This window comes from Dermochelys coriacea, chromosome 3, assembly GCF_009764565.3.
Source record: "Dermochelys coriacea isolate rDerCor1 chromosome 3, rDerCor1.pri.v4, whole genome shotgun sequence".
Lineage (NCBI taxonomy): Eukaryota > Metazoa > Chordata > Testudines > Dermochelyidae > Dermochelys > Dermochelys coriacea.
The window spans coordinates 139,993,868-140,019,780 of NC_050070.1; the positions used below are offsets into that span (position 1 = coordinate 139,993,868).

Below are 25,913 nucleotides of genomic sequence, written 5' to 3' on the forward strand. Positions count from 1 at the left end.
AACTGGATTCAAAAAAGAATTAGGGATGAAATCCCACGTTCTTGGTGTCCCTAACCCTTCAGCTGCCATGATCTGGGACTGAACAACAGGACTGAAAAATGTCCCTATTCTGTGCATTCTCTCTGAAGCATCTGTCATTGGCCACTGTCAAAAGACAGGATACCATGCTAGATGGACTAGTGGTCTGACCCTGTATGGCCGTTTTTATTGTGCTAACAAATAAAATATTTACAGAGATGCAGGATAGGATAAACAGTCTTTTCATATTCTGTGCCAAATGCAGGCCTGGAATAAGCAGATACAACTTGTAAAAGGATTTGTTTAATCCAAAGTCAAATCTTGTCATTTTCCCTAGTATGGAACAGTAAGAGCTCATTAAAAGTTAGACATGATACACATAACAAGATACTATAGATTTCTGTAAAGAAAAATGCAATTGGTTTCAGTAAAATAATATTACCAAAACAAATTAATCATGTGCAGCAAAATTTCTAACTCTGGTCTGCTTTAGCTCAAAGATATATAACTTGCAGGCTTGTAATTATGTAAGTACAACTTTTCTTTTTTTCTAATACATTTATTCAACTGGTATTTAAGACTTTGAAATATTCAATGTCAAACCTTGTAGTGTAAAGGATCAGATCATCATGATAAGAATTAAGAAAAGCTTTGTTAGGATTAAGTGTTCTCTCTTGCTGAAGGCTTTTAGTAGAGAATAATACAAAGCAGCATAGAATGAAATTAAATGATCAACAGATGTCCTTGATAGTTAACTTTGTTTCTACTCATTAATTAACAGAGATAATACATAGGTTTATATTTTTAAATTGGAATGAATGAGCAATCAACCTGACTCCATCATATGCAGCAAAAGTAATGAAATACAAACTGGCTCAACTAGCAACGAATGAGTGTAATCCATAATATTGTCTTAAGGTTTCACTTTTTTCCAGTTCATTGAATACTATTAAACTGGCTGTGGACCCCTATTATTGTGCAGTGTAGACTTAATCAGGATACAGCAGGGACTTCAGATAAAAGTGGAGCTACAAGTTGTCAAGTGGCTTTCCTTTTGTATAGCAAGGCAAGCCTAGGAAAGAGAGGCTCCATGCTCAGCATGGGGGAGAAGGGTGCTTTTTTTGCAACTAGTTTCTAAACTTGTATAATCCTTAATTGTATCTGGGGTGTGATTAAACTCAGCCAGTTGTAACAATGAGAGACACAGAAATCATGAGTCTTTCTCTCTTAGGCCTTGTCTACACTTAAGAGTGACTTACCAGTAAAATGTGAGTGACATCTGATCTATTTTGCATCAATATTTTTGTAATTGAACAAACATTTAAAGCTTCTTGATACTTTCATAAAACTTAAATAATTTTACCACTTGCTCCCCCCTGTTTTGATTCCCTCTCCCACCCAAACTCTGAGAGGCTGTTTAAATACCTTGCTGTCATGACAAATAATTTCCAAGTTCTCTAACCAATGAACTTAAGCAGAGAAAATATCAGCCCTATAGGAATTAAATACAGTGAAGTCTGACAGTATCCCATTTCACTTTGAATAGCCTCTCAGATTTTGCTGGGAAAGGGAATCCGCTGATGGGTAAATACTAGCAATGAACTTTATGAAAGCATAAGTTTATTCCATTTTGGCAGAGGAATTCTCCATTTTAAGTACAAGGAATCTCAAGGAATCTACATTACCCTTCCGTCTACTTCTGCCAGTGGGGAAGGTCTTTATTAACGTTTCCTCAGTGCAGATTTCACTCTTGCCATAGTGTTGATAGAGAGCCTTTGGAGTCCATTTCACAGTACCAGGGGATCTGTAGCTGGTGATCGCCAGAGGCAGGTAACTGTTATATACTAGAATGGGTGTCATCCCCAACTAGCCTGGTAGAACACCCAGTGAACAGTCAGTGTTGTTTGTGGATGCATTAATACATCTCAAATGCCCTCCACATCAGGAAATCCCCACTCTTCAAGGGTGGTAATGAAACAAGCCTTCACTGAGCAATTCCAAAGGAGACTCATGGATAAGGAGATAGAGGAGAGCCAGGGGGCTCTGGAACCAGCACAGACATCCAAAGAATCCATGGACACTTGGAGGCAAGCCCTGCCCTCTGACAGAAAACTGCAAGATGGCCCAGAAGGTACCCTCTTGTGGGTGTCAGGCACCATATCCACTGTGAAATCCTGTCCCATTACTTAAACAAGGGGATGGACTGCCTTATGCAATACTCCCCAATGAGTTTTGCAGTGTGAAAGGGAAGGGTTAAGCAGGAATGCCATTATTGCTGGGAAATGCATCTCCGGGTGGTGGGGGCAGAAGTGGGGTTGATTAGTGTAAATAAAAGAGAAAGGATAATTATGAGATCATACTGTCTAAAATTAGGAAAACAAAGTGACATATTAATGTAAAGTTCCTGCTCAATGGCTGGCATTCAGAGTTATTATTTACCTTTCTCAAAAAGCAATCTGAATAAGATTAAGGAGCTTTGACATCTTCTTCTTGTGATCCATGACAAACTGATATTTGACCATGACCAATCCATGAAATCTGTCTTTTTTTCCTCCAGGGCATACAATGAGCCCTAAATATTGCTCGTGTCTGTAGACCAAATGTCCTACTCTGATCTGTGTTTTATATTTGTAATTATGTTTTTGCACTACAAAAGCCAATTTGAAATACCAGAGAATTATTTAAATATAACTATCTTCAAATTATCCAGCTTTCACTTTTTACATCAGAACAAGTAATCACATTCTCTGTTTGTAAGGAGAGATCACTTACCTTGTAGAATAACTGGAGTTCTTTGAGATGTTTGTCCCTATGGGCACTCCACTTCAGGTAAGCATATGCCCCATCTTTGATCAAATATTTTTTGGTAGCAGTGCCCATTCAGCCCACTCATGCATTCTAGACATCCTGAGTCATAGAATTTCCATGTTGGGGTGGAGAAGCCAACCCGAGTCCTAAGACAGCAGGTGCAGAACAGTGGAAAATTGTAATACTGGGCAAGAAGTCAGGTGAATCAGGTAAGGGAATGAAACTTGTCTTGGCCAAGTTAATACCATTAGAATGACTTTGGCTCTGCCTTGCTTGATTTTCTTTAGCAGAAAATTGATTTTAGAATCAATGGGGTTGGAGGAAAGATATAGAGAAGGCCTCTCTTCCGAGGAATGAGAACAGCATCTTCAAGGGACTAACAATTGTGAACCTCCTCTTGAGCAGAATTGTATTCCACTTTCTGTTGATGGTGCTGACAAAAAGATCCAGTTCTGTGAAACCCCAGTTTAGAAAAATATAACTGAGGATCAAATTGTTTAGTTCTCATTTGTAATGCCTTTTCAAATAATTGGCCATGTTCTTTTGAATACGTGGTAAATAAGAGGCCTACATGAAAATGCGATTAGCTATGCACCAGTTTCATAGCTTTATTGCTTCCACTCAAAGACAAAGGCATCTTGTCCCTCCTTGGCAATTTATGAAGAACATTCAGGCTATGTTGTCTGTCATGCCCCTGATGGACAGACCCTTGATTATGGCAAGGAAGTGAATGTACCATCCTGAGCTCCAAAAGTTTGAAGTGGGGTAAAGACCCTCAAGAGAACCAATTGCTCTGAACATTCTGTGTATAGAGATTCCCCATCCCAGGAGGGATACATCTGAAGTTACAGTGATGGTAGGAGGAGGTCAAGTAAAGGGAACTTCTGCACAAAGTTTAACAGGTACTTCAACCAACTGAGTGAGTCCAGAACTTGATGAGGAATGGACACCAACTTGTTGAGACTATGTTTGTTGTATATAGACAGTTCTCAGCCAGCCTTAGAAACAGCAAATGGTCAACCTACTGTGTAGAATGACAAATGTGTAGGCTTCCATTTGGCTTAGAAATTGAAAATAATTTCTGATTGTCATCTGTGGGCTTGAAAATGATGTGTACTATAAATCCATCCACCAGTAGGTAAGCTCTGGAATGTTATAGCATCTAGAAAAGCCCCTATGAACTCTATCCAGGGAACTAATGTCAAAGTGAACTTTTATATGCCAAGATGGAGTCTTAACCTGTTGGAGAGAGTCATAGCTTTCCCCACTGCAGAGAGAACTTTGTTGTATAATTGGCTCTTGAGGTAGGGAAAGACTATTATTCCCCATCGACATAGGTGAATGGCCACTGTCAGGACCTTCAGAAAGACCACGAGAGCAGACAAGAATCAAAAGGGGAACACTCGGTACTGAAGTGATCCTGGCTGACCAGGAAGCAGAGGAATCTTTTGTGAGATGAATGTATCACAATGTGAAAGTTGGCATCCTAAAGGTCAGAGACCACAAACCAATTTAATGATGCAATTATAGCTGCAAGAGTTATCATCCTGAACTTCTGCACTTTTACAAAGATGTTAAACTATCTGAGATCTAAAATCGGCTTCTATCCCCATTCTTTTTGGGAACCAGAAAGTATTTGGAAAAGAACCCTTTCCTCTGTGCTGTACTGGAACTGCTTCTATGGCTCTGATATGTAAGAGGAAGAGGACTTCCTGTCTTAACAGCTGTTTATGAGATGGATCCCTGAGAAGGGATCAGAGAAGGAATGTGGAGTGAAGGAATGAGGTAAAATGAAGAGAGTAATCTTATATTATGACCTCCAAAACCCATTTTCTCCCATGAAGGTCTCCCAGGAGAGACAGTGTCCAAAAGATGGGAGGAGGTGGATTGAGAACACAGCTGTAGATTATGAAGTTGGGGCTATTCTGGAACTTCTACCAAAAAAACTACATTAACATTTAACAGAAAAGGAAGATGGTGTAGTAGTCATCGAAGGAGTAGACAGCTTCCTCTTCTGATACCTATGTCTCTTCTTGAGTGCTTCAGCAGACCTATGGAAGGTAAGAAGTTGGACTGGGTGGGTGCACTGAGATGTCTGTGACTGGCTAAAGTTTCTCTTGTTTGCAGAAAGACTCCTTTTGGGGTTGTGGTTGTTGAGGATGGATAGATAGGACAGGAGATAAATAGAACAGGCAACATCACTGTTATCTGTGGTGGTCCTCACATGTGTAGCTGGGAGCTCTTGAAAACTACTCTTGGTAGGCAGTCCACAGATCCCAGTATAGTCATTGTGGGGGACCATAAGGAGCAGGAAGAGGTATCCAGCATTGCTAATATTAGGCTGAATGAGTGGGAGCATGAGATTGCCTGGGTCTAATAACCTCTCAGGGAGAGTTTTGGGATAGATGTCTCTATGGTGGTAAATAAGCTGATCACTGTACTGAGATCTGAGAGTCAGAGGAGGTGTCTTCAGCATAGTCCAAAGGAGGAGCAGACAGTGCTGATGGTAATGATTGTCTGCCTCCTTTTGATGGTACTGGAGAGTAAGGGGGTACCTGGGAGTGGTACAGTATGGGTGACCCAAAGGACTTCAATACTGGTGGTCCTTTGGTACCATTAATAAAGGAGGTTCCAGCACAATGTACACAGCTCACTCTATACAGCTCACAAGCAAGTCTCTGGAGAGTCTGAACTTCTGCAATACAAAGTGAATCTTCCTCCAAAAAACACAAGAGGCTTTGTAGTGGGACGTGGCAGGACAGAGTGTGTTGCTTGCTTTGGTGGTACTGATCTAGTGGTCTGTGACATCTGCTTAAGTAGCAGAGGTAATGGAGGCAGAGGACCTGCAGATGGTATTGACTTCTTTAAGGCAGAGTCCTTATGACATCCACCACTGCAATCATGCTTAGAGGACACCAAAGTTGGCTTCAGTACCCTGGTATATTTGGTACTGTGAGAAGAGGTGGAAGTCTTAGATGATGAGCTCCCAGCACCAGGGAAGCCGGGAGCCTAAACAGTATTCTTTCTGGGAGATGCGGTCTCTGAAACGAGGAGAATGAGGTTATGTGGGGGCAGACTCTCTCTGAGGAAATCTGGAACTCCTCTTCCAAGAAGCCCTGCTAGTACCCTCCATGTTTTCGTTTGTGAAGATCTTATGGGTGCGGTGGGTATGGTGGTTGATGGCACTATGTTCATTTGGAGGCCACTGTATAGGGAGTATCTGAGCCCAGAACCAAGGCAGGTCAATGGGAGCGCTCCATCATTAAGAGTATAAGCTTAATTTCTCTATTTTGGTCTTGGATGGAATGTCTCCCAAGCAATGGATACAATGGGAATGACTGTCACTGACCAGGATAGATTCCTGGCACGTGATGCAATGTTTGAACCCCTAAGATCCAGGCATACCCTAGGGAAGAACTCACAAGGGGAGAACCCCTCAAAAAAAGGAGGGGGAAAAGGGAGAAGTGTGTCTTTTTATTACATTAGAGACCTCCTTAATACTGAATAATTCTAAAGAAAAACTAACAACTAAACTGAAATAAATCTAGAACAACACCTAAGGCTAAGGCTGGAATATGATATTCTTATAAGAAGCCATGCAAGAAACTCCAGCTCAAGCTGAGGCATATGAGAAAGAACTGAGGGTAGTTTGCATGTGTGGCTCTGTATGTCCTTGGTACAGGGCATAAGGATGCCTAGAGTTCATGTGTGGGACAAATGAGCATGGCTACCAAAAATCTCTGATCAAAGATGCATGTGCACCTGAAGGGGGGCACCCAAATGGACATTACACAAAGAAGAATTTTAGCTGCAGTAGAGAGATGTTTCTTATATGGGATAACTGCAATAAGGCTTGTTATTCTGCTTCTTGCAGGTCCTGTCTTAGACATATATATATATACACACACACACACACCCCATAGCTTTGACTCTGTGAGCCACTGCTCAAAACCTTTTAGGAATAAGAGGCTGAGATTTTCAAATGCGCCTAAGGGATTTGGGTGCCCAATTCTGAATTGAAAAGTGGGTACCCAAATCCACTAAACATTGAATACAACAGTTATTATATATGAAGTAAAATATAGTTGGAATACACAGATTTTATCAAATATTTCCAAAAGAATTCACTGAGTGCTTACACCAGAAGGGGAGGCACATTTTGTTATTGTATATTTGCAAATCATATTTTCTGGTGCTTTTACAATAATAGACATATATTTTTCTACAATCTGTGATTCCATCCCTGCTCCCATGGATATCAATGGCAAAACTTCCTTTACTTTCTTTGGAATCAGGATTTTTGTGTTGAAAAACTTTTTAAAGCAAATGGAAGAGAGATAATGTGAGGACATCAAAATGTTGCAAAGGGAGGTTGCTCCCTTGTTTCTACATAAATGTTGAGTTAAACATGTTTATTCACCAAACTACAAACACTGATCATGAGGCAGTGTCCGATTATATTGATTTCACATTTATTTGATCCATAACAATTTCTAAATGCACTCAAGCAGCTTAAAAAGAGATTCTTGACAAACAAATGTTGTATGTTTAAACAGTGTATGTAAACGATTGCTCATTGTACCATTAACTTGCTGCAGTCTGACTGGTTTAAAGGATAACCCTATGGTGTACATGTGCTTGCACTTTGAGAGAATGATATTTTAAAATATTGAATTTGATTTTATGGAGGTGAACAGTCACTTGAGAGCTTTTGTGGCCGGTCAAAAGTATGCTTTATAAAATTACTATTAGTAATACTAATCATCGGCCAAATAGACAGCAGCTACCTGAAAACACAACTGAACTTTAAGTCTTTCATCATTTAAAACTGGATTGGGAAAAGCACTAGAGAATCCACTACTGCACTGGAAGCAGAGGATGGACATACTTTTTTTTGAAAGCTAATTTAATTTATTTTCAGGCTAGCACTAGTTGAAGGTAGTTTGCTTTAGATTTACAATAATTACTAGTAATCTGATTGGTTGGCAGAAATTTGATTTTGGACAGCAAATACACATAAATTTATGCAAATTGTGTTATGCTATATTTATCTGAGCTTTGTGATCGTGAATATTGATATTGGCAATGCTGGCACATAACTCAGAAACCAGACATATCCAATTTTACTGATTAGGATCCAAAGTGAACTATTTTATGCACAGGCCTGTCTCTTCAATAGGAGGATAACTTTCTACAACAAGAAAGTCTTCCTCAACTGCCATTCTAGCAGGATAACAGGGAGTTTAGTGGCATGTTGCCTTAATCTGATCAGCATTATTAAATCTGCCTTCTGCATTATGAAGAATCTTTGATACAATACTACTGATAAGTGTGTGTGGGGGGGAACAAAGAAACCCCCCACAAAAACCCTGGAACTACTAAACTGATCTCACACAGGACCACAAAATGTGACACATCTGCACTAGAAGTTTACACAGGGTGATATTCCACAGAATTTTCATATTTATTACTCTGCTTGGCTTACTTGCTGTTTGAACTGACTCTTACAAAATAGTTGACACCCTTTAAGTTTCTGTAATTATCTGCCAGTCCTATAGATTCCATAGCTTCCCATTTTTTGAATCATCCTAAATTTTCACTTGAACATTAAATGTCCATGGGGTTGCCCTTCTTTTTGTAAGGGAGAAATCCCATTTAATAACCATGCTATAATAATGTAAACCAACTCAGCGGACAGTTATCACATTGTTTGTAAAGATATTACACAACAGGTTAACTATAAAGCTTAAAAGACACACTATGTGCACCTGTTTCTATCTTGAACAGAATTGTCACAAGAATGTTGTAGATGTATGCATATGCCATAAACACTAACTGTATGCCCAGAATAATTCAGGTATAATCTTTTACAAGGTTTTGTTTCATTACCCATGATGCAATTTAGGAGACTATACCAACTGCAGCTTTGGGAGCACTAACTGCCTAATGGACAGGTGCGTTACCTGTGGCCATATATATATATATAGGGCATGAACTAGTAGGCTGAGGAATCACTCAGAGGGCTGGATAGCATGATTTATATTTGCTTCATTCAAATTGTTTGAAATCTTTTAAAATAATTAACATATTCGAAAAATATTTTATGGCTAAAAAAATCGTATGGGATTTGTAGTGTTCAAAGAGGTATCCCTCCCCACCCAAATTAAACTCAGCATTTTGTAATGTCCTATAAGATGACGGACAGGGTACTGATACATAAAAATACCTAAGACTCTCCTACTAACTCTAGTTAGATGCTAACTCTACTTAGTAAGTCAGTTGTTGAGGATGGGATAATGGAATGCCACACTTCATAAGGGTTTTATTTTAATATTTTAACTTAAAATAGGGCTAGACATAAAATGGAAGCTTGCAGCAAATTTAAATATGGAGGAAAATTGAGGGGCGATGGCAGCTATTTTAAAAAGAGAAATTTCCATAGTATCGAACTGTTACCAAAACCCAATCCTATGAAAGGTCAGATTTCATGGAAATCCTGAGGAAAAAAAATCACGTTGCTGATTTTGACATCATGAATAATTTCAACTCCCCTTCCATATTTGCCACCACCGAAGGTGCTACAGTTAGCAATTACACATACTATGGGCACATTGCCTTTCTTCATTACATATAGGCAATGTTAGAGAGACAATGTCTCTCTAATATGCTGGGACCAACATGGTTTTCTGAAAATAATTTGCTTTCATTTAAAGATTTATAGATTATTTTAAACAGCAAGAGATTATTTCCCCCTATATCAGGACACTAATAAATGAATTTGAATACTAAGAACTGTCCAGCAAGACTTTGCATTTGAATTAGATTCACCTAAAACCTAGCAAGAAAAGTGTATTCATTTAAGGGTTTACAGCAGCAAGTTAGCTACGTGTCAATTGTCCTTGATCATTACCTAAAAGAGTTAATCTCACAGCAAGCACAGGAAATACTGTTCTGTGGTGGGTCGGAGAACATTTCAGGGGATTTACTGTTTTAATACCTGTTTGTGCAATTTAAACAAGCTATAAGATTATGGCTTTTAACTGAAATACTGATTTGTGAAGGTTATGCATTCTTTGATAAAGACATTAATCAGAAGTTTGACGTTTTCTTTTCAAACAAGAATAACCTCTTAATTTATTTTGCCTTGAAAAGAACTGACCTCCCTGAGTATAGCTTGATTTATAAACCCAGTTGACTAATGTGCTAATCTTTCTGACCAATTCTTTGTGGATTCTTTAGTCCAATATTTGTAGAAGTTGTAGAGGTTGGTGGTACTGTTTTTGGGGAACACACGGAAAAAGAGAGGCCTGTTACTAGGTACAATAGCTAGCAATACAACACAATAACTGGAAAATATGGAAATGAGACAGATTATGCCTGAAAATCATTTTATATAATAAAAGTATTACACTAGATCAGTGGTTTTCAGCCTTTTTTTCATTTCAAATGAACCCCTAAAATATTTCAAATGGAGGTGTAGACCCCTTTGGAAATTTTAGACATAGTCTGCGGAGCCCTGGGGTCTGCAGAGCACAGGTTGAAAACCATGACACTAGACTGAATGTTAAAATGGAAACCAAGAAGTGCAATATCAAAGACATTCTCTTTCCCTCTAAATAACAAATGTAAGCACAAACAACCCAGTTTGAAAAAAAATCCTCCACTAAAGACACTTTCTTTGATACATCACTAAGGTTTCATCATTTTCTAAGCGAAATCTTGGAAAAAGACATCTACAGTATCTAATCACCAGACCAAAAATAATTGCCTTAATCATTTCCAGTCAACCTTCTATACACAATATAGTACAGCCTTCTATAGGTTACAGAGTGCTCCCCTTGGTCTGAGCGCACACCTCTCACAGAGTTCCACCATGAGCTGAAGACATTATTTGATCTTTATGTGGCAAATCAAATGATCTTTCCCCAGCAGACTCTGGATCACTTTTCTTCTTCTTAATGCTGTAATTGATATGATCATCTATGACATTATTTTTGATCACGTGATACAGTTCCATTTCTGGAACTTTGTTCTCCCAGTTTTACTCTTATTCAACTACGCTTATGTGTGAATCCCACTTCTACATTCCACCACTACAATATCTCTCTGGATCCACATCTTGACTTCTTCCTCTTTTCTAAATCATCATCATCTCTGGCCACCTATTTTCTGAAATTATATGTGGATATGATTTCTAGTTGCTAGTTGAAAAATGCCAATTGTTTTTTCATAAAAAAATTACAGAGTGAGGGAAATTGTTTTAATCAAAATACCCTGCAAAATGTTTTCCTTTTTTCAAACCATAAACTGAAATATTTTATGGTTTTCAAAAACTGTTTTCAATAATAATTTGTAATTTTGGTTAAAACTCTTTCATTTTTCAAAAACTATACCAAAAAAAACACATTTTTTTAATGATTAACCAAATGTTCTAATCTAGACCTAGAAATGTTCAGGTTTTGGTTTACAGCTTTTCATTGACTTGTCTCTGCAAATTTTCTTTTTAGTCAAAAAGCCATTTTTCAAAGATTTTTTTTACCAGCCCTTGTACACACAAATCTGTATCACCTTCACTATTTCAACCATGTCTTCATTTTCTCTCTCTATCAAATTTATCTACTTCTGAGTCTGATAGGACTGAATTCAACTCAGATTATCCAAAACTACTATCCTACTCATTGGAAATAAAAGCCATTTTAGCCAAATCTTCAATGCTTCCCTCTCCATCTTCTACTCAAATGTCATGCTATCCTGACAGTCAGGAACTTAGATTTCTGATTTAGACCCAAAATCCTTTTACACCCCATATGCTTAGGTCTGTCTAGTCAAATTAGAAACATAATCTCACGCAGGCACATTTGACAATGATTTAGGCAAAGCTTTTATCGCACTTTGTTTGCTCTCATCCTGGCTCCTGTAATTTATTCCTTTATTGTCTCTTTATATCTTTACTTTTCAAACTTCAGTGACTCCTCTCCCAACCCAGACCTGGGAACAGGACACATCTTTGCCAGTCTCCAAAATCTTTACATCCATTTCAGAATCTAGTACAAAAGTCTCTCTTAGATAGCAAGATTCCCTGAGCCTGTAGAGTTGCTCCTAATCTTTTAGAGCTTCTTAGAAATTCCCTGATGGAAGGCTGATAGCTCATAATAGTTATTTTCATGGAAAATATTCAATTTCAGTGAACTTGTGATGAAATCCCTCCTGCCTGGCTTCATACTAGCTCATCTGTCCAGCTCCTGATTCTTTGGCAGCCCAGCTGATGGGGAGCTTAGATCCTTGAAACTTTCCTGCTTCGCCAGGGTCCCTCCGTTTCCAGGATCCTGACTCATTTGTAGCTCACCATGCAATCTGATGAGGAGTCGGGACTCCTGCGAGTACTGGTTCCCAAGCTCTCAAGTTTGCAGGTCTTCAGCAGAAGGGACTCTCAGGGTCTGCTTCTGGGGGATCACCCCAGAACCAGGGCTCCATTTCCTTTTTTTGGAGAATTGTGAAATGTTTGGTTTTCATTCCAAATGTAAACAAAACTAATTTTTATTAAAATGGTCCATGAAACAGAATCACCTTTCTCTGAATAGCGCTATACATTTTTCTGTTCTTTAGCTCATTCCTATGGACAGCAAATACCAAGTATCTTTCTATCCTTCCTTCTTACTTCTCCACAGTTGGTGGACAATACTGCTCCTATGCTGTCCTATGTTATGCTCCTCATCTGTAACAGTTTCCATGTTTTTCTCCACTTAACATTTATTTTAAATCGTCTTTCCCCTAATCTCACCACACCCTTTCTCAAACAAATAAATCAAACTTGAGTCTTTGGTGCTTCTCCAAGCTCATTCATTCTCCTTGAAAATTCTTCATAACACCCTCTCCACGTCCTCTACCACTACTACCACCCTAATTTTACTGTCTAAGAGTAATCAGTGGAATGTTAACTGGATTTTTAAAATACCTACAGTTGTAGTAATCGGAAAATTCTATTAACAATTAAGAACTTTTTATTTTTGTAAGTAGGATTTTTATCCTGTCAATGTCCTTTTATAGATAGCAGTACAAGATGCACTCTGTATTCTATTTAACTGGCATTGATGTTAAGCTTCTCCTCATGTGCAAAGGAAGGAGAGAACTTTTTGTTCTCTACATATGCTGCAATGGTCCAAATACAATGTTGCCAACACTCATGTTTTTATTGCAAGTTCTGTGATATTTGGTGATTTTTCTTCAAGCCCCAGCACCCAAAAATCAACTGATTACATGATAATTTCAAGTTCTATTTTTAAAAAAGCCTTCATGGTTGTGGAGAAAAGCTTGAAAATATGACCCAAGTGCACCCTAAAGGCTCAGAAAACAAACAAAAATAACTGGAAATGTAATTTTAAAAAATCACATTATTTTTAAGCCAGTCTTGTGATTTTTGGGGTCCTGTCTCATCAGTTTTGAATGCTTTGAGTTGGCAATAGCTGAATCAAATACATTTTTCTGATTTAAAAAAATCCAACCACACCATATCTCCATATCCAGAAAACAGCACTGAACCTGGGCATATCTGTGATGCTTGAGTGGAAAAAATGTGAATAGACCACATGCCACCACCAGATCTGTCCTCCCAAAACAAGACAGATGTCCCTCTCTCCTGCTCCCAAATCACAGCTTTGCATGGATTTTCATGTTTATCCTTGGAAATTCTTACAATCACCAGAAGTTCCACATGTTTACTTACCACCGGTCTGTGTACATCCCAAAATGCTCGCTCCTGGCTATCAAGGATTTTCCTTTCTATCTTGTCTCTTTTCTTGTCCACTCTGTCAATGTTGCCATATATTAAAGAAACAATGTTAATTGTAGTGCTTCTAAAAACAGTCACAGACAAATCCAGCAATAAAACTTCAAAGGAACTTACTTTGCTTGTGCTTCAGCTTGCATAAAAATAAACTCCCACTTCCGGGCAAATGCTCGCTGTAGCCTGGCCAAACTCTCCTGAAAATACAGTGTAAATGACTTTAACTGTGCTTTAAGTTATTCATTGTCTAACAGTTTTTAGACTGTCTTCAAAACCTCCAAAAGATGATGCTGCACTCAAAAGCCATAATGCACAGGCTAGTGTAAATGTAATCTATTTATTTGGTGGAAAGTGTCTGACACAGTACAGGATAGAACACAAAGTCTACATTGTCTGTGCCCCCATCTCTTTAAGGTTTGGAACTCTTCTGAAAGGTCTGGACACAGTGCTAATGAGTTGGGTTGGTTGCTGCAGAGTTTGGCACTTCCAGAAAAACACACTAGCAGCAACTTTTGTGGGTGTGTTGGTTGGTTGATTATTCCAAATATTTCAATGAAATGCTCCAACTTTAAACCATAGTGAGGTCTGGAAATTTAGCAATGACATTAACTTGATACTGCCATTGATTCACGCTAAAATCTCCATTTGTCTTCTACGTGAGCTGTTCGTGTTGTGTAGTATAGAGATGACTTCAGCTGGAACATGAGAAAGATATTTTGGGAATACAAACTTCTTCTAAAGAAAATTGACCATTGGTCGTATATGACCATTGGTCATATAAAAAAATGTTTGCAGACTAAAGCTGTCTATTATTGTATAGAACATTTATTTAATAATATTTTTATGAGACTCGGCATAATTTGGCACTCAGATATGCTGGTAAATCTTGAGCAACTCCACTGGTTGCAGTAGAATTATTCTGGACTTTCATTACTGTAAATGGAAGCAGAATTTGGTCTACTGACTTCAAGGGAGTTTCAGGTACTCAATTTCTCCCTATGCCTCCCGTTTTGTGTTAATTATAGTGAGGTTAACTGAAAAAATGCTTGGGAACTTGGTATCAAATAATCTGACTGAAACTGTATTACACATTTACTGCAGAACAGTAAAGGGATATGTCTTCATAATCCAATCAATAACCCACATACTCTTATAAAGATACCATGGACCATATTCATCCTGCTGTAGCTCTTTTGGCTTTAGCAGAATTACAGCAGGGCAAAAATTCGCCTAGTATCTTTAAAACTAGAGGTACAATTTTCAAAATCACCGAAGTGACTTAAGAGCCCATTGAAAGTATATGGGTCTTAGACACTTAAGGCCAGATGTCTAAGGGTATTTAGATGCCTAACTCCCATTGATTTCAGTGATTACTTTTAAAAATCTGGCCCTGTCTAGGTCAGTTTTGAAAATGGGACTTGACTCTTCTTGACTTGAGTCCTTTTGAAAATTTTAAGCTAGATCTTTAAATATATAATTGGAGGCCTTACACACTGCAGTACAGTTCTGGCAAACACTGGGACATATTTGATTCCAACTGCATGGGATTGGTTCACCAATCACCATTCATCTGATGCTGGGAAAAGGATCTGTGCACAATTGGATTAAAGATGGGCCCAAGTCTCAGTTCCCAAACACCCCTGAACTTTGGGGAGGTATGAATTCAAACTTTGCAGCTGGCCCCCCTCTATAGCTTGTTGCACCAACAACCTGGATCCCAGCACCCCAAAACTATGGGAACATTTGGGATTTGTTTCTATCTCTATTCATAATGCACCAAGCCAATCTTCATTGCTTAATATAATACAGCAGGGTCTCATGTAGAACAACATTTATGGATTCTGAAACACTAGCACTTGAGTGCCGGTTGTCACATGCCTCGACACAACTTTAAACTGCTCAATTTACAAACAGCTGCGCTATAAAAAAGCTGTGGCCTTTGTTTCTCACGTTATCCTACATTCTGCTGAGCTTGGAAATCTCATTTATTTGACATCACAGTTCCAGGAAAGGCTCACGTACTTACTGCTTCATAGTCTGCTAGCTCAAGCCGTGCTTTGTTTTGCATTGTTCGCTTGCAGAGGTAAACCGCTAGAACACACACAAAAATAAATAAAATAAAATAAAATAAAATCAATCAATCAATCAATCAATCATTTCTTGCTATTTCATAAACATCCATGCCCCAGAAATCAAGATCTCAAGGTCATCCACATTCCACATTGACGTGGACTGGTAGTCTTTTTATCTCTGTGTTTTTCCCTCTATAGCACTGTTGGATTAGCCACTTGGTCAACGAGGTCTGTGCCCAGGGCCCTGGCCAGTTGGGGGGGCCCAGAAAAATGGGTGCCCCTGGCACCCTGACCCGCTCCATCTGCCTGGTGCTCCTGTTGGGATACGGGGGCTTGCCCAGCTCCCCCTGCTTGCCCAGCGCTCCTGCAGTCCCCACATCTCAACCCCACTCCCGGGCTGGAGCGCCAGGCAGGCGGAGCAAGCCCCTGCACCCCAACCCCATTTTCCTGACAGGAGCGCCGGGAGGGGGAACCAGGGGGACTGAAAGCAGAAAGGGTGGAGTGGGGAGGGGCCCCCGTACTTACTGTGGCCCAGGGGCCCCACAAAACCCTAATCCGCCCCTGCTCTATAGTCAATTTTTTAGAACAAGGAGGTCAATACATACAATGGTATTTTATTGAAGTGTAACTTCTGCAAAAGTGATTAATGGTATAATTATTTAGCTCACTTTACATTATAGCAGTAATAAACAAAATGTTGGAGGTGAAGTTTTGTTTTTGTTTTTTTGTTTTTCCAGGAAATAATTTGTTAAAAAGCTAAATGACACCTTATCTTTAAAGTATTGCATATGGACTAAAAGAACTAAGAGGTTTATCAGGAGGCGTTGTCCTATTTCACTAGTAGAAGGCTTTTCTTTATTGTTTATTTATACGTTATTATTTTCCCATTGCACAGACACTAATCCACATCAACAAGAGAAACTCACAATTAAAAAGAAAAAGGGAACAATACAAATAAAAAATAAAGACTCAAAGTAACACTCCGTATGCAAAATATCTCTAAGAAAAAATAACGTGGGAGTGAAAATGAAAAAGTAGGAGCATATCTTTACATGCAACATTGGGAACAAATTTAGTCTTATTTACATTGGGGCAAATCCAAAGTAATTTCACTGACTTTGGCAGCGCTGTTCTGGATTCACACCAGTGAAACTGAACAGAATTTTGCCAAATATATTACAAGCAACAAATGCTGAAAAGAAAAGGGTTAAAAATCAAACTAAGGTGAGACAGAGGACAGATGTTAACATTACTCACTAAGTCATTACATTAATGGCTTGATCCTCCAGAATCCTTTATGCTTCCAAAATTCCTATTGAATTAAACTGCAAATCCTATACTTTTCATTTAGGGGCAAATCCTATCCTTCATTTCAAGCCTGTGTAACTGGATTCAGTACAGGTGACTCCTCCAGAAATGAGGTGTAGAGTGGGGCAGAATTTTCCCTCACAAGACTGAAGAGAAACATCATAACCTTTTCATGCCTCCACAGCCCCATACCCTCTGTGGGGTATCATGGCCTTTTGATTTGATTTGTATAGTCAAGGATCCACCAACCCCATCCATGGACTCTATGCTGGGGACATAGAGCCCTCACAGAGCTAGACTCTGATATATTCTGAGGGAAGGAATCCTGGCCCACCCATCCCCATCCCTACATAGAAAAATGCATTTCCATTCCTGGCACAGATAGAAAGATTTGCGTCTAAGAACTCAATCCTACAGTCCATAGACAAGCAAAAGTCCCTTGCACCTATTCTAATCTTGTAGTTTAAGGAGGCCAAATCAATAATACTTAAGATTCCCAGAGACAAAATTCTCTTCAGACAAAAGAATAAATCTTAAAAATAGTTTCAGTCTGACTTGCTCCTTCAGCTTCAAGTTTTAGAGTAGCAGCCGTGTTAGTCTGTATTCGCAAAAAGAAAAGGAGTACTTGTGGCACCTTAGAGACTAACAAATTTATTAGAGCATAAGCTTTCGTGAGCTACAGCTCACTTCATCGGATCTATTATTTCACTGGGATCACACAGGGTGAAAACCAGAAGAGAACTTACATTCATTGCAAGTGCCTCTGAGCTTTAACTGGGGCTCCAGATATTATTTAATGGAAAGAAGAATTAAAATTTGATATCTATGTTACTTTTTCTGTTCTCTTCTCCATTTGTATTCTTTCCATTTTCTTCAAAAGCATTACCCTCTGTCTTCTCTGATATTCCCTCCTCAGGTACTACAAAGATATATCTATTTGTCACACGTAATTTAGCAGGTTGAGCTACAGAACTTAACAGCCCCAGTTTCAATGCACATTTAAAGCACCACACATTTACACTATTGCCTTAGGGTTTGTTCTGAAATCTAGGAAAGAGAATAAGTGCTGAATTCTGGCTCTTCTCTCTGAGTTGAATGGTAGCTGCAAGTACATAACTGAGGGCGGAATTGGGTCCTCATTACAGTCCATCTTTTTTTTTCTTATTGCTTTCAAAATTATTTTCTTAACTGACGGATCCAGGAAAAAAATCCTGTCAACATTAGCTCTAAGACATTTTGAGGATTATTTTAAAAAAATGTATTTATTAAGATGAGCAGAGAGGGTTCCAGGAACACCATGAGCTGAGTTTACGCCTGTCAGGTAACCCTAACAGCTCTTTAAATACACATAGAAAACTCTCACTCTCTTCTTTTGCTTGGCCTACTGTAAAACTAATATTCTTAGAAGATAGTCACCCAAACTATTTTCAATATATTTGTTGTACTTTGTTCTTTGTCATCAGCCTAATCTCCCTTTCTAAAGCAGTTATTTCTTCAGGATCATAATGTCCATAGCAGAACAGACCAATGATTCACTTGTCTGGCAGCCTTTCTTTGGCTGTGTCTCATCCAAGATGTGTCAACTGAAGATATGAACACCTCACAATCTGCCTAATTCTGCTACACCAGGGCAATTTCATGGTGACCCCAAGATAAACAGTACTGGCCCACACAAGTGTAATAGTCTAATCCTGTTTCAACATTTACTATCTGGAATAAAATGAAAAGGGCTAACAATTCTCATGCTTCTAGACATATGTTCATCGCAGATCAATGGGACTGCTTACGTAAGTGCTACTTAACTTGAGCAAGAGTTGTAGATTCAGGCGCCTGGCATAACTCTTAAATGGTTATAAAGATCCAAAAAGAAGAACACAATATCATGTAGGGAACTTGAGATACTATAAGATACTTTCCTTCAGTGTAAATAACTTTCTGTAGCCTCAGACTAAAGATTCTTTATTTCCAAGGTAAATACATTTCAACAATAAAAGTGATGTGACACCATATTTGTATGGTGCGTAGGTAATTTTGGGACTTAAAGAAGTGAGGTCCATTGAAATGAGCTTCATTAGAGAGGTATGACACCTGGAGCTCAGCGTCTGATCCTGAAGCATGAGGATTATCAGCCTTTGTCATTTTACCCCAGTAAGTAAATTTCAGAACAGGATTAGATTCCTTTAATCAAAACATCTGCTGTTCTATTGCCTTATTTGTCTCAGTAATATCTTGTGGCAACAAGTCCTGGACCTGTCTCCTTGAAATTTCCATCTGACTTCTTTTTAATATGCACATTTCTGAGCCAGGACTTCAAAATGGTTACGTTTATCCCTAAAGCCTTTCCTCCAGGGTATTAAAATGTTTCTCTTATTTTAGGAGTCTAATGATTATACCATCTGGCCTTTTTTATGCTCATTAAAACTCTTTCTACATGTCAGTGTACTTAAGGCAGAGTCTAAAGTGTGCCCTGGAGGATTTATCTGTCTGGGAAGTCTGACATATCTGCTGATGCCAAGGCAGAAGAAAATGATGCTCAAGGACACTTCAACTCTGTGGTTCAATTGCCCTCCCCCCACCCATCATTGTGTTGCCAGCACTCTCACTTTTAACATGAATGCAGCCATTCTGGGATATTGTTAAGGGCTTCTTGTGGAAGCAGCAGCTCATGAATTTGAGCTGAATTGTTTGCCGTTTCCCAGACAATAATACTATTTTAACTTTTCTATAGGGTACTTTATCCATAGACGTCAAGGCCCTTTATAAAAGAAGATAAATATCACCCTCCTTTTACAGAAGAGAAAAGTGAGGTGTGAGAAGTAATTTTTTTCCTTAAGAAGAATGGGAGTTGGAGTTGAGGAAAATATTTATTGCAGCATCCCTAAGGCACTGATTGCACAGTACTTCCCAGACTTTACCTTGTCCCATCTGTAACCATAGTGGTTTGCAGTTACTACAGTTGGTGTAGCCTGGCTTGTAGTGCATGGAGCGGGAGTAAATAAGTCAACTGTTTTCCTCCTTTCTTCCAAAGCAGTCAGTCATAAATAGCTGGTTCAACAACAAGGTGAGAAGCACCTGGGAATAATTTGGGGGGGCATTACTGCCCCAAAATACAAGCCTCTGGCAGGAACAGAATTTGCACCTCCAGTGCATGCCCCTATTGGCCTGACTGGAGCTGTCCCACCAAATATAGAAGACAAACTACCCCTATGGAGAGGCAGACCAGAGTGCCCACTATTTTGAATTCACGTTTCTGCTGTGCATGCATATATAGCTAGAGCTGGAAGTATGATCTGTAGGAATGCATTTAACAAGAAAGGCTTCTTATTTTTACATATACTTTTTTTGGGGGGGTGAGGGGTCAAGCTGACAAATTTAAATAGGTGGGGTGCCCACAAGGAGACCACCGCGTGGTCAGAGGTGCAGTTACTGTGGAAACTGTTCCGCTCTACAAATTGGTTATCTGGCTCTATGGAAAGCCTTCAGAATACTACTAATTGCACTGAGGAGAACCAAACCTTTTCAGCAAACAGCATCATGTGCTAAACTCTAAGTTACATACTGCATATGTGACTGCATAAGTGACAAGATAGGGTCCTAAACATCCTTAGGGCCAATCATGAAGCAAATTCTGCCATCAGCTACAAACCAGTTCAAAGCAGTCAAAGACTGGATTGTCACTGGTGAAAGATCAGAATTTGGCCCATTCATTTTCAGCATCTCTTACAATAAAACCACAATCTCACTGGAAGTAACCAAATGCAACAGAGAACTTCATAAAAATTACTTGACATAAAAACAAATTATATATAAAGTAACAAAGCCTGATTCATAATCTCAGTTTGCTAAACATGGACTGCAACATACAATCTTATTTTAGTGCTTGTATACTTTAACATGATTTTGCAATCAATGTGATTGCCTTCCAGTAAAACAAATTATATAGTTGTAGCAATAGCATATGATTTAGAACAGATTGGAGTACCATGGAAAAACAGAGCTTGAGTAGCAACTTTTTAAAAGACTGTATCAATGAGCTATGTTCCACAAATTTAGATGACCAAGATAATTTAAATGTACAAGGAAACAGAATAATGCCACACTCAAAGGGATGTCATAGAGCGCTAGACTGGAACTCATGAGACCTGGATTCTAGTCTCATCTCTGCCACTTGAGTACTGGGTGACCCTGGACCTTGCATCTTTCTATGTCTCCATTCTCCATCTATAATATGGGGATAATGACACTGCTCTGCTTTATAAAGCACTTTGAGATCTACTGATGAAAAGTGCCATATAAGAGCTAGGTATTTATATTAGTATGTTTGTTCTCTTCCCCTGAACTTACTTTTCTGTTTGCTTATTTTCAGTAGGGTTGTGCTTTCTGAGGCACCCAACGTGCAGTGACGGTTTTTCCAAACTACTAGACATAAGCCCCACTTTAAACCTGCATCTGTCTAGGCAATAAGTTAAGAATCTATTTAAAACAATGATAAAACACCTATTTGGCCCGTCTACACAGCATCTAGGAATGAGCCTCCCATCCCAGTTCCATTCCACTTATGCCAGCGGGGCTCACACTACTACTCTAAAAATAATGGTGCACACGTTGCTTTGAAGTTGCAGCTTGGGCTGAAGCGTGAGCTCTGAAGTCTGGTGCGGAGAAGCGCTTGACAGTCCAATTCCAGTCCGAGCCACAACTTCAAAGTGCCATCAACACAGCAATTTTTAGCTGATATTAGCACACATGCTAGTACAAGTCTCTGGGCCTGGGTCTAGACATACCCATCAACTTCAATGGAAATTGAGTTAATGAATTGCTATGTTGTTTTTGAAAATCTCACCCACAATAACTGAGTTACAAAATGTGGGCAACTTGACAGCTCAGCAGTAAAATCACTGAACATGTCTCACTGATATATGTTGCCTCTTGGCAACAGCTTTTAAATATATTCAATCACAATAACCCATTTTCAGGGTTTAGCCATTTTCAACTCTCAACTGCTCAATTATCATTTAAAGCTCATGTAAAGTCCCTGAATGTTTTTTTTTTATTTTTTTTAAAGAAAACCATAGAGATAATTATGAGGTTTCACACTATGAACAAGGAAGAGGACTAATTTTATACATTACATACACCCATTTAGTGGAAAACCCACAGTTCCCATTCTAAAAGTTTAAGGCCATGAAGTTAGTTAGTTGCTCAGATAGAGCCTGATCAAGCTCCCACTGGAGTAAGTGACAAAACTCCCACTGATTTCAATGGGTCTTCGAAGACTACAGACTTGCAACCTGAGCTGAACCCAATGGGAATCAATTACAAGTGGTGAGTGCAAGTTAGACTGGAAAAAGGATTGACTCAGGCCAGGTTCAGGTTGGGCTTTAAAATTGGCCCAAGAAGATGGCGGGGGATTGAGGGGGGGAGGGAAGGGCCAGTGGCTGGTGGAGGTGGCACCACCAGGGGAGGCAGTGCTGCACTCACATCAGCTGTTTCCAGATGAGGGAGAGAGACACACAACATGGCTTACCTGCAAGTGCAGCAGCGTGGCCAGCCAGGACCCTGCACTGGGCATCCTCTGCCCTGCCCCACCCTGTGCCTCACCCTGACTGCCCAGCATGGAGTATTTCGTGGTGCTCTTGCTGCAACAATTCAGGAAACCTGAGGTACTGATTGGGGGGATCTGTAAGTGGCTATCGATCATGAGACACCAGACCATCCCAAGGTCAATGCCCCTCCCACTCTGGCCCCCTCCCCGTGCCTGGATTCTTGCAGCAGGGCCAGGCAGGTGGTGGCAGTGGAGGTGAAGAAGAGGGGGGTTACGCTGTGTCTGCACAGTGATGGAGCTGTCCAACCGCCTGACTGCCCTGGCTGTGGTCTGGGTGGTCCAGGGGGCTGCGGCCTCACCAGGGTATAGGTATTGGTGGCCTGGATTCTTGGGGTGGCTGTGGGGCAGGGAGGGGGAGCAGTGCATGTTTGTGAATAGCAGAAGCACATGGTCTGTTTGCAAGCTCTTCTAGCTCCAACATTGGCAGCTCTGCATCTGACCTTGCAACCCAACCTGAACCCAATAAAACCCAACTACAAGTGTCAGGTCAGGTCAGATATGACAATGACTTGACATATTTGGGTTTGGATCAGGTTAGGTTACTGGTGGTCTAGTTGGGTTCATGGTGGGCTTTACAATTAGGCCTAACAACACCTCAATAGAAGACCCCACATAGTAGGATCAGAAAACCCATCTACACTACTACCATGGGGATGACACTGTTATCTTTATGCAAGATTCCAGTGAATCAGTGAGAATTTTAAATGCACAAGAAATTGAGGGCCAGGCTGACTGTCTGTGAGGCAGAAGAGAAGGAGAAAATCTTTACAAGAGATTATTTTTTAAGTGTGTCTTTCAATGGCATGGTTAAATATTTTTGTTAAAATCTTTTTTAGCCAAAAATAAAGATTCACTTATACTAACATTTTGTATTGATTTTGCCAAATTGTTTTGAGAGGAAAAAATATAAAAATAATTATGAATTTATGAAAAAAAACCCTAGCATGGACACTTTATTTGGTTTAAGAGTGCCTGATATAGGTCAATTTAATCACAAACATAAACCATGAGAATTTACAGATGTTATCTTCACCTATTTCTCAGAATACTCAGTAAAGCTAATATTAGCTATAGGACCAAATCCTGGCTTCAGAGTCAACGGGAGTTATATGCATACATTCAGTATTGCCAGGGCAAAAGAATAAAAGTTAAAATAAGGTCTACAGACTTCAAACAAAAAAAGGAGTACTTGTGGCACCTTAGAGACTAACAAATTTATTTGAGCATAAGTTTTCGTGAGCTACAGCTCACTTCATTGGATGCATCCGATGAAGTGAGCTGTAGCTCACGAAAGCTTATGCTCAAATAAATTTGTTAGTCTCTAAGGTGCCACAAGTACTCCTTTTCTTTTTGCGAATACAGACTAACACGGCTGCTACTCTGAAAGATTTCAAACAGATGCTGTCCTGAGGACAGATAAATTAGCAATCTTTGAATGTGCCAGATAAAGATTAGAGTAAATCTGCACTGCTAATAAACAAATCTGTAACAAGTGCCCAATTTAAGTATCACCACCATTTACAGTGCAAATTATTCCATCTTTACCTCACTGATGCTTCTATAAAGCAATTAATTATTTCTGGTCTCTAGGATGCTTACTTAACTCAGGTTTCATTTTCCACTTAAGCATAAAAAACAAAATGCCAGTTTTTATGTGAACAAACTGGTCACAATAACTTTCATCATTTAGTCTCAAGTATCTACAATGCAATTACACCCTCTTACATAAGGCTGGTGATGTTCAGCTATCACAGGCTTCAATGGTTTTGGAGTTCCCCGTGAACATATACCACTCCCAAATAAAATCACTCCCATGTCTTTTGTTAGCTCCCTATTAATAGACTGGCAGATTTAATTTTCATATTAATAATGAAATAGTCAAATCAGTTTAGTTTATTCAAAGTAGTGATTTGAAAGTAATTCTGAAAATTGTGAATTATATTTATAAATCTTTCCATTTATTCTTTCTATAAGAAATTACATTGCTTATATTGATAAAGGCCAGGATTTAAACCTAGATTAACAATGCATTTATAGTAATGCAACAGCAAACAGATGTTTAAAAACAGCTATTTCAGTCACATTTGATTAGAAAGTTCCAGAGAACTTTTCTTATGCACATTTATGAAAACATTGGCAAACCACCTGGACAGGCTGCACAAGAGAATTCTCAGCTATAACTTCTTGTTCTTATAACCTAAGTGCCACAGTTATGAGACAAAAAAATTACAGTTCTGTGTTAAAGAGACTTGCACTTTGGAGTCACTCTTGGGGCCAGGGACTATGAAAAGCTGCCTCTCCTCCTATATTCTGCTGACCTGGTTAGCGTCAGCTAAGGCACGTCAATAGCTGATTCCTAAGATAAAGTTCACTAAGACAGGTAGAAGGACAGCAGAGGTCTTGCACCTATGGACAGCTTTCCATGTGGTCATCTATCTGTATCAACATTTGGCAGGCTTCAGGACAAAACACAGAGCATCCTGGTTCCAGCAAGCTTTGAACTGAGACTTTCACTGAATCATTTATGTGTCAGAGGTGGTTTCTGGTGACTAATATAGTTCTGCACAACAATACAACGGGGTTTGAATTCACAAAATCTAGAACTGGGAAAAAAACCTTGTAGATCTAGTCCAACTCCATGCTAATACCCGCTTGCTCCCTTGTGCACATGTACTAGCATTTTGTCCAGTCTCATTTTGTGTGTGCCGAGCAAAAGGGATTTCCCATTGTGGGTTTAACCTACATGCTAATAGATTACCATTTTAGCCAGTCCTTACACCAATCAACTGGCTCAGATATTCTGTATATGCTGCCAATTTCTATAGCATTCAATTGTTTTACATTTAAAAAGATACAGAACTACAATACTGTTCAGGTACAACAACATTAACATGATGCTGTACATAGTAAGTGAGACTTAAGGACCCAGTAGTTAGGGCACAAAACTGAACAAAAGTTTGGAGACTAAAATCTCATTCCCATCGACTCTGTCTGACCCTGGGAAAGTCACTTAAATTTGTATCTTAGTTTTCTCATCAGTAAAATGAGGTTAAATGCTACATACATAGCTTTGTAAAGTGGTGTGAGATCCCTGGACGAAAATCACTAGCCAAGAGCTAATGGTTATTTTATCATTACTAATGACTAGGAACAATGGGCTAAAAGGATGAAAGATTGCATTTGGCAGTAAGATTTTATCAGGGTGTGGATGTCTCCCAAGAGAAGTGTTCAAGCCCCATAGCTTGATATATAAAACTGGTCAGGGCAAGACACTAATACCAGTAATACCATTCTAAGAGCCAAACCTACAATGTCAGGGAGA

The 25,913-nt window shown here is 39.2% G+C and overlaps 1 protein-coding gene across 9 annotated transcripts in view; it reads right to left on the reverse strand.

Moving 5' to 3' along the window:
• The window catches only part of RGS7 (regulator of G protein signaling 7), a 442,164-nt gene that overhangs the window by 70,608 nt on the left and 345,643 nt on the right, over positions 1–25,913 (reverse strand). For all 9 annotated transcript variants that reach the window (XM_043511436.1, XM_038397461.2, XM_043511440.1 and 6 more), the window contains 3 exons: positions 15,636–15,700; positions 13,730–13,806; positions 13,550–13,631 (listed from right to left, as the gene is read on the reverse strand). In XM_043511436.1, coding sequence (XP_043367371.1) covers positions 13,550–13,631; positions 13,730–13,806; positions 15,636–15,700 — 224 coding nt within the window. The remainder of the gene's footprint in view (positions 1–13,549; positions 13,632–13,729; positions 13,807–15,635; positions 15,701–25,913) is intronic.